This window comes from Rhodnius prolixus, unplaced genomic scaffold (genome assembly GCF_049639745.1).
Source record: "Rhodnius prolixus isolate KJV_2025 unplaced genomic scaffold, Rpr scaffold_12, whole genome shotgun sequence".
In the NCBI taxonomy this organism is placed as follows: Eukaryota; Metazoa; Arthropoda; class Insecta; order Hemiptera; family Reduviidae; genus Rhodnius; species Rhodnius prolixus.
This window is the reverse complement of record NW_027411635.1, coordinates 7,900,128-7,909,606: the sequence shown is the minus strand read 5'-3', so window position 1 is coordinate 7,909,606 and position 9,479 is coordinate 7,900,128. Positions and strand designations below refer to the sequence as shown.

Sequence of the window (9,479 nt, the reverse complement as noted above, 5' to 3'; positions counted from 1 at the left end):
ATGAAACTTAACCATTAACCAATAAACAGCGAGTTACAACATTACCCACAGCTGGCAGAGGCTTAACACTCTTTTTAAGTCTGACAGGTGGTCGAATATTGGCTCAATACTCGAACACGAAATATGTGACCATAGGGTAGTCACAAGCAAAACAGTTGGTTGCAATTGTCACTCACAAAAATGTGACATTTACTGTAATATACTGAGTGTGACTCTCTAACTAATTGTTCTCTGACTAATAAATTCAACCATTTTGAGGAACCTGCTGTAGCCTAAACCTGAAGACTAAACCAACTTTACAGGTTCTCAAAGACAAAACAAGCGGTTGGATTTTCACACTCCTAAATGTGGTCATTTACTATATAGAGCAGTTTGATCCCAATAATAAATCTCAACTAGCTAATAGGCAAAATCAGTTCGAGGGATTTTGCTGGAGCTACTTACTAAACACTCCTTTAAGGCCTGCCACACGCTGTCATTTGGTCTCAATACCCTCTTATACAAATCAAATGACCATATACAACACTCGAGAGCAATGAGAAATAGCTAACTGAGACACTAAGCCTTTTGAAATGTATAGCTGGAACTAGCTTAAATGTGCTTTTAGCAGCCGTCTTATATGCGAAATTCGCTTACTATTAAACTCAATCAGTTTGGCGCACATTGCTGTAACTTGCCTAAGTAATCTCAAGGGCTGTCACATTTGACTATACGTAGTAACTGTCTAGAGCAAAGTGAGGTTTCTAACTGAGCAACTCAATCAGTTTGAGGAAAACTGCTGGAGCTGGAATTTAAGTTGTGTCACTTACTATAAATTTGCTCTCAATGCTGAACACATTAAACATATAACCACATACAACATTCCAGAGAAATTTCAGTTGACTATCTAAGTATACACTACCTAATTAACTCAACCAATGTGAAGACAATTGCTGGATCATTCCTGATCGCTCTCATAGATCTCTCAAGCTGTTAATTATGTGAGCATAAACCTCGAGATTCTCCCTTAGAATTCTTTAAGAGTTAATTTTTTCAGAAGATATCAAAACGAATTGATCATTTATGTGTATAGTTCATACTTTAATTTTAAGAAACTAAACCAACCATTTTCTAGGAATTAAGGATGGTAATAGAGACCCCCTTAGAAAACATTGTTTTATTAATGATTAAATATTGGATTATTATATTTTTCTATTGGTTTAAATTAAATTAGAGCTCCAATTTAATTAATTAGAAGGTGTGCTAATTTTACAATTTATGTATTCCGATTTACTTTTTGAGGGTTTCAACTTTTGATAGAGAAGGTTATTTTTTAGTTATAACCTCTGATGTAACCTCAAACTTCTTGTTTTTCAGTTCTGTTATTTTTGATTTAAGTTAGACCTTTTTAAGACTGAATTTGATTTTATTTTATTGCTATTCGACGTTAACTTCCTTAAATTAGAGCAATTCTGGTTTTACCATAATAATTTATTTTTAAATCCACTGATTCAAGTTGAAAAATATACTGAGGTATTTTTCGGCTATTTTCTTTCGATGTGATTTTTTAGATAATGGAAAAAGGTGGCTCTGAGTCGAATGGTATTATGACTACAACTGCGGAGAAAATTCACAGTATTTGCCTCGGCGTAGAGATTTGTGTCGTTTGTGGCGATCGTGCTTCTGGTATCTATACTTATTATTTTATGGTTATTTTGAAATAGATATTTTGAGATGTCACCTCAAATAATGAGGTGTAAAAAACAAAATTGACTATTTCTATTAACTAAACTTGTTTGTGGAATATAAACCAAATGGATATAAGTGTAATGTTTACAAATACCATCTTAAGATTGCCTAGAGTTTCTAAACATGTTATAACCAACCTTAAAAATTTAATAAAAAGGAAAAAACATTTAATTCATTTAGGGCACACTTTGAGCTATGCATGTCCCACTTAATGTTATTTATGAACATTTTACTCACTGAGGCAGTTTTGAGCCATGCTAGTATTTGTTTATATTATGTTGATAGTTTTGTTTACTGTACTTACTTGGTAGCAGTTTTTAACCTTGCTTGTACTTCCACTTGAATTATGAAAGTGGTAGATCTGTTTATTGAGCCATACCTTTCTCCCTTAATACTTGGTGGTAAGTCAGTATTTTACTCCACTAGAGACAGTTTGGAGCCATGCTTGTAATTCTTCTTAATATTATATAGGTGGTAGACCTTTACCTAGTTTGAGTTGTGTTTATAGTATTATGTTCATGATAGTATATTTTACTCTTTTTTGTAAGGCTTTTGAGCCGTCAATAAAAATGTTTCCCTTTACTTGAAGATGGTAAGTCCGCAGTGTGTAGCATTAGAAACTTGCCTGTTGTGCCCTTTAATATTAAAAGTGGTTTAATAACAACTTTTGAAAGTAGTTAGTAGATCTCTATATTGTGTTGAATTAAAACGTGCTTTAACAAAAGAGGATACGCGATGGTTAATGATTGCTCTCTTTTTATCTGGGATACCTAGTTGAATGACTTAAAAAGGTTGGTTCAAATTACCCAGTCAAAGGCGTGACACGCCAGTTGAAACGGTATGGTTACAGAACATCTTTAGAATCACCCCTTACTTACCATAATGAAATCTAAACATTTTTCGTTTGATTAATTTTTTAAAGAAATGTATCTCAATACTGAAACAAATTAATGCAAAAGTTCAGTCAAAATTATTTGTATTGGTTTTTTATGTAAAAAAAAAAAAATAGTCAAATAAAATTCAGTCAAACCTTAATTTTTAAAAATAAAAAATCAATTTTTGTACATGTTTCTTTCTTTGTTAGGCCTCCTCGGAAAGTAAATTTTGCTTGAAGTTGTCGAGGGGTTGCTTCTTGAAGGTATCTTGAAGAATCGCATCCTTTTTCTCCAAAATCTGATTTCAGTTCGTTCAGTATTCTATCCTGAATTCCTTATTTGAATTTTTACTATCGGCGTTACAGGTATCTAACTTTCTAACAAGACCTACATTTAAAGGTTCAGGTTCGAGGGAATCGTTTCAGCCCTTTATGAAGGTTAGCTGATGATCATTTTTTTGCTTTCTATGTGTGAATTAGCCTTTACACTCTTGAAAGAAAAATGCAAAAAAGAATACCGGTAAGAACGACTCAACGTTTTCCAGGACAGACCTGTGATCACTAGGTGAGAAGATTTCAGTTTTTTCGAAATCACATAACAGTGACCAATGAAGACTGGGAAAAATATCCTCACTATGGATCTAAATTTGTTTACATCATACTTAACTGAGCTACAGTAATTAAAAAGTCAGGGGAACGATGTGAAATAGCCACAGCTGTCATGGTTGCATATTCATGACTGCATAAAAGACCAGATGATATTTTTGCAGGACGCCATTATGGTGCCATCAGCTGTGAAGGTTGTAAAGGCTTTTTTAAACGGTCGATACGGAAACGTCTAGGATATCAATGCAGAGGTAATCAAACTTGTGAAGTAACGAAACACCATAGGAATCGATGTCAATATTGCAGACTGCAAAAATGCCTGACAATGGGTATGCGTTCTGATTGTAAGTACTTAGCTGCATTTTTTTAAAATTCATTTTTCATTATTTTTATGAAGCCCAGGAAATAAGTAAGGAAGGGACTATTTAAGTAGCATTGGGCCTAAACTGGCCGCAATATGTGCAGTTGAGTAACTTCAATACATTCAGAATAGATCTAAAAGCCCTTGCTGCTTACCTGAGCTGATGGTATGGATCCCTAGAACCCTAACCGTTTTCATATCTAATTCTTAAAAAATTGTTCCAGCTGTTCAACATGAAAGGAAACCGATTTCCGTCAAAAAGGAATATCCTACTGCAACCAATCACTACAGTTTAAGTACACTGCATAATAATTCTGTGAAGCTGTTCATGAAACGAGAGATCGGCGTAGACGCATATACGGTTCCACCTGCCACTATCGGGCAGACAAATTTTGGAATGTATAATCCACTTTCCTACAACATTTACTCAGGTAAATGAATTTACTCATGAGTTGCTCTAAAGAAAACCATCTCTGCTGCAGAGTAAAGATCTCTGAAAAATCTCTTCTAACGGTTTTTGCAGATAATTACAATTTCAAACAGGAATCCCAAAATCATCACCTTACGTCCTGCTTTGATGATACTAACTTTGATGAATCATCAGACAGTGATGTCATTGATACTTTGTGCACGACTCAGGATAGTAAATCGATGATCAATTCGGCGATTGAAATCGCTACGAAATTGGTGAGTTATGTTTTATTTATTACCATTGGAACTTCAGTCAAGATAAGGCGACCTAAACCGCAGAACACATATTATTACATTAGTGGGTGTTAGTATAGTGGTCAAGAGCGTGGCTTTATAAGTGGGAGTTCGAATCCCGCGTATGACTGCTTTTTTTTGTTAGAAAAAATTGTTTATAGTTAAGTATGAGCTTTCGCCCTGTCCACGTCACCTGATTGGTAGTTAGACGTTAAGCCCCGCCTGAAAAAATATGCGATTACTTTACTTTTTTAATTACCATAGTCAAGACTGATACTTGTCTCTACCAAGTATTGTGGTAGAGAAGCCAGGATTTTCCACGTGGGATGCTTGCCCTGAAGTCAGGCTTTGAACAGTTGCTTTGCTTTTTACCAATGGCCTTCTTCACTCCATTCAAGACCTCTTGGTATATTTTGTTTTCTTCCTGATAAATGTGTTTGAATACTCATAGCTAACTATAATTAATAATATATCGTAATAACTTTTATTATCTTTGAAATTGAAAATTTGTACACCACGCAAAAGAAATAAAAATGATTTGTTATATGGGAAGTTTGACCGGCCCACTAATAAAAACGTGAGTAGTTGTATGAAACAAAATAAAAATAAGATTGATACTTTTAAGAGAATTTTAATTTGTGAAAAAATACATATCAACATTTTGTGGAAAATATTCTAGTTGGTAAACCTCGTGTCAGTTATACTGTAGAGTGTTGTTTATACTGATTCATTAATCCAAGGGGGAAGAAAGATTATTGCCAATTTTAGTATTAATTCGTTTATTTATTTTAATAATACCAAGCTTTGTCCTAGACTAAGCTTTTGTCCTAGAGACTTAGTCATCTTTAGGCCGTGGAACATATTTTGCAGCACATGAACATTTTTACATTAATTTTAAGTTAAATTTTTCATCATTATTTTATATATCATCAAGCCAACGTACATTACAATTTGTTTCTGTAAATATGTTCCACAGCTCTGAAGATAACTTAGGCCATAGGTTGAAAGCTTGGTATAAAAACAAAAAATTATAACAGAAGTTGACAATCTTTCTTTCCCTTTAAAATCGTACTTTGTTCACTTATGAATAATAGACAAGACGAAATAAAAAATAAACTCCTGCCAAAGAACCTCCAGCAACGTGCCTACATGCGCTACAGACCAAACATCTGGTCGTAGAACAGATTTTGAATTAGCTCTTTACAAGCAATATGATTCGACCGCGTCTCATTACTTGATGTACTGATGTCTTCAAGGTGGTGCAATTATAGTTGAGACTTTCTATGTGGTAAAAATACCTATTCACAAAAAAGAGCTGAAATTTTGTGTAAGGAGGATATTTAGGTTATAGGAGGTATTACCATTTGGACAGTGGATATTGGATATTACCATTTTGGATATTGGCCATTTGGTGTAGGAGGTAATACCAAACTGCAATAATGTGAGTTTTACTTTTGCCCTTGAGCCCTTATCACTCCAAATACAATCTGTCGATCATTACTGTTCTGATATTTAGGTCGCCACAAAAAAATTGTCTTCTTTACACTTCTTATAGAATCAGTGTCTTTTGAAGGTCATCAAAAATTGCTTTTAGAGCTCTTCCGAGTTGTGAAGTCCTGGCAAATGATATATGACTCCTCTCCAGATCCAGCCGATCTTGAGTCGCAAAAGTTGAAGCTGTTACTAGCCCTAAAACTATTTACATTTCTAATTCTAAAGCTCCAAAGTTGAATCTGAAACTATCCTCAAAATATTGCAAAAATTTCAAATAATAAAGCATCCTCATCCAGTCACGTAGAACTATTATTATTTTGTCTTTTGTTAGTTTGCCTCTATTTTTAAGTTGTGTCTATTTTCTAGGTTCATTGTTGCTTAATTCTTACTTTTATTTCATAAGATATATTTTCCATAAAATACTGTAATGATACAAATCCCTAGGCGTTAGCCGAACTTATGACTGCTCCCAAGAAGCTTTAAAGCTCAGTGGTCAATTTTAGAATCTTTAAGGTGTTTCATTTTTCCAAAAAACTGTGTAATTATGTGGTCTTTTAATAAGGACCTGCAGGCAAAGCTGTACATCATAAAGTCCTATTAAATATAAATTGTCTACATTACTAGGGGTTGAATGGCAATCCATGCCGTTCGGATGATGAAGAAAGTGAAAACGTTCAAGTGGATGGTCGACTAGTCGAAGACAATACTGTTCAATTTGAGATCCAAAGCCCGACCCCAATGCCAGCTTACTCAGACGTGCATTACATCTACGAAAGTGCATCCAGACTGCTGTTTCTGTCGGTGCATTGGGTAAGAAATGTGCCTGCATTTCAACTGTTCAGGTAAGCGTAAGCTAAATCAAGAATTAGACTGTAATAGACTAATTAAGAAGCTAGTGCTGCAGCTCCTTTTTCTTCATCTTGCAGCTCGGAAGCTCAAATTTCCTTGGTGCGTGGGTGTTGGAGTGAACTGTTCGCATTAGGCCTATCACAATGTGCGCATACGCTATCCTTGCCAACAATAATTTTATCTATTTGCAATCATCTGCAGAATTCCGTTGCCCAACAAAAGATATCACCGGCTAAAGTCAAAATTGTAAGTGTAGTCAATAGTAATCTATTATTTATTTGAGGCATCAAAAATTCTCTTTTGCATTTTTCAGAATTTGTGTCAATTATTATTTTACTGAAGACCGAAATAAACTAATTTTCTCAGAGTTAAACCTCAAAAGATCCTGGAATTTCTCACTCAATCAATTTACAGTCCTCAACCAATCTCGGTTTTACTCAATTAGTTCTCAAATTATGCCAGTTACCAGTTTTATTGCAAGTTTTTTATTCAGCTTCAAAAAATTTAGAGTTAGTTCTCGAAATATTAACACTAAAATTTACACTGTTGAAGAAATTAAGCAGCAGTATTTCTAAAAAACTTGCATTTGATAAATAATGAATTTCAATAATGTTTTATAGTAATTTATGAAGTATACATGTTTTGAATATTAAGTGCACATTTGCTTCTATTAGTTTTGTCAAGTGAGAAACAAAAATTAGGAAAACGTCTTATGCTTTTTGGATATCTCGGAATCCCAAGTTGAAATGTCTCATCATAACTTAATTCTTTCTTTTTTCTGTTAAATATACTTAGGTAACTGACCATATTTGTTCTTTACAAGACTATGTTAATTCGATGGTCGCTTTGAGCGTCGATGAGCACGAATATGCTTATCTGAAACTGATTACGCTGTTCAGCCCAGGTAAGTTTAAGCTTAGGACTTGGAAGTATTTGAAAGTTTATCTTGCCGCCATTATAATTTCTCTTTGCAGATAACCCTGGAGTACATGCAAGACGTCAAGCTACTGAACTTCAAGAGAAAGCTCTGCAGGAATTGCGTGAGCAGATTGGCGAAAACAATTACGATAGATTTGCGAAGTTGTTGCTTCGCCTACCACCATTACGATCGCTAAATCGCCATATTATTGAACAGATTTTTTTTCCGGGGCTTGGCGACCAATGCGATATAGACAATATCATACCGTTTATCTTGAAGATGGACAATTGCGATTTTATCGCCGATCAAGGTAACTAAAAGTTTATGATGTTTCAGGCTCACACGTAAAAAGTTAACTCTACGAAGAAAAAAAAAAAATCTGGAATCTGATTCAAAATTTTTGCAGGCTCCATCCAAAATCGCAATATGGACATGATCTACATCAAATCCGAGAATAGACCGGAGGAAGCTAACATTTAGGGATTGCGAGCAAATCAAAATAAAACTTAAGAACAATAATGCAAGAAATTCAAACTACTTAAATGCTATTTTAGACCTTGCCCATCTCAAAACTTTAAAATTCCGTCATTACAATGCGTAGAGTTTAGCTGGGTTTAATTTGCCTAAACTGCGAAACTCAAAATCAATTTAATTTACTCCAAGCTTTTAAACTTCCAAAATATAAATCCCAAAATTTTTCCCCTCAAAAGCTTGGAATTAATTTTGAAACTTCAGGCTAGGTTATCGATTGAAAATTAGGATCAGGAATTGTTCTACACTTCCAATTCCACTTCAGAACATTAATTGTTCCTAATTAAGAAGCCTACCGAATTTCTGTAGGATTAAAACTGTTATGAACTGGACTTCAGTACTAATCTGATCCAAAATGGTTTCAAATTAACATTCTGGCCTAAAACTGTTCCTAACTACCAGTGTTAAAATATGGCCCAATTTACTGGTACCAAATATATAGCCACAGTTTTGAGTTCACTCGTCAAAAATGTTACAAACTATGCCACAAAAGTCAAAATTGTTCTGATCTTACTTCTCTAGAGAGTAAAATTGGTCTTAATGGTTAGTAAAAAAATCAGTTCTTCATTCTGAGTTAAAACCTCACAAATTGTTACGAACTCTTTTTTCATAGTAGAATTAATAAAATCTCAGTAAGCTCAAGTAACATCAAATTGTTCCCCAGTCCCCCTTAACTTCAATACCAATTATACAGTTCTAGTTCTACGTTAAAACTTCATAAATTTGTGCAGATTAGGGCTCTCACCTCCCTTCAGAACCGATATTCCAGACTACAGCCCTGGGCACTTAAGTCTGCTCTAAACTAAGTACGCTGTAGCAGTTAAGTTTAACAGTACGTTGTTACATTTTTAAGTGGTACCTCAGACATTGTTACAAACTAGGCCTCTCAATTCTACTTTAAAACCAACATTCTTAAAAAGCAATATGCCTATAAAAATATTTAAAGATCATATAATATTTCTGACCTAAAAATAAGTCTTAACTACAAAAATCACAGTTTATACAACTTGTTACAAGCTAAATTGTGTCAAGTGCAAAATTCATTTCTAATCTGGAATTCCCAAAAGTCCAATACACTGGTATCGGTACTTAAAAGTTAATTAATAAAAATAGCTTCATAAATAGATCTAAGTTGAGGCCAAATAAATGATGTTCTCAGTTCCAGTAAGCAGCATTAGGTTCACACACTAGAAAATAGTTCCATCTGTAAATTTTTTTTCAAGTGATTCCCAAAAATTGTTCAGAATTATTATAAGTACTGCGAGTCTGGCCAGCAAATTGCTTTCTATGCTAAAAACTTCAAATTGTTCTAATCATTAACAGACCCAGTTATTAATCTGAAAGTCGCTTAAAATTGTTTAATCTATTTTAGTCACAGTTCTAATTTTAGAATCATAGAAATTTTTCCTAAA

The 9,479-nt window shown here is 34.1% G+C and overlaps 1 protein-coding gene across 1 annotated transcript; it reads left to right on the top strand.

Annotated features, from left to right (window-relative positions):
* Nucleotides 1–1,308: 1,308 nt before the first annotated feature.
* Nucleotides 1,309–9,231, top strand: Hr78 (Hormone-receptor-like in 78). The gene is made up of 9 exons (XM_074143673.1): nucleotides 1,309–1,665; nucleotides 3,373–3,552; nucleotides 3,794–4,000; nucleotides 4,093–4,256; nucleotides 6,393–6,610; nucleotides 6,695–6,863; nucleotides 7,413–7,521; nucleotides 7,592–7,846; nucleotides 7,943–9,231. The coding sequence occupies exons 1-9, from the start codon at nucleotides 1,554–1,556 to the stop codon at nucleotides 8,014–8,016; spliced, it is 1,488 nt and encodes a 495-aa protein (XP_073999774.1). The 5' UTR covers nucleotides 1,309–1,553; the 3' UTR covers nucleotides 8,017–9,231.
* Nucleotides 9,232–9,479: the final 248 nt, after the last annotated feature.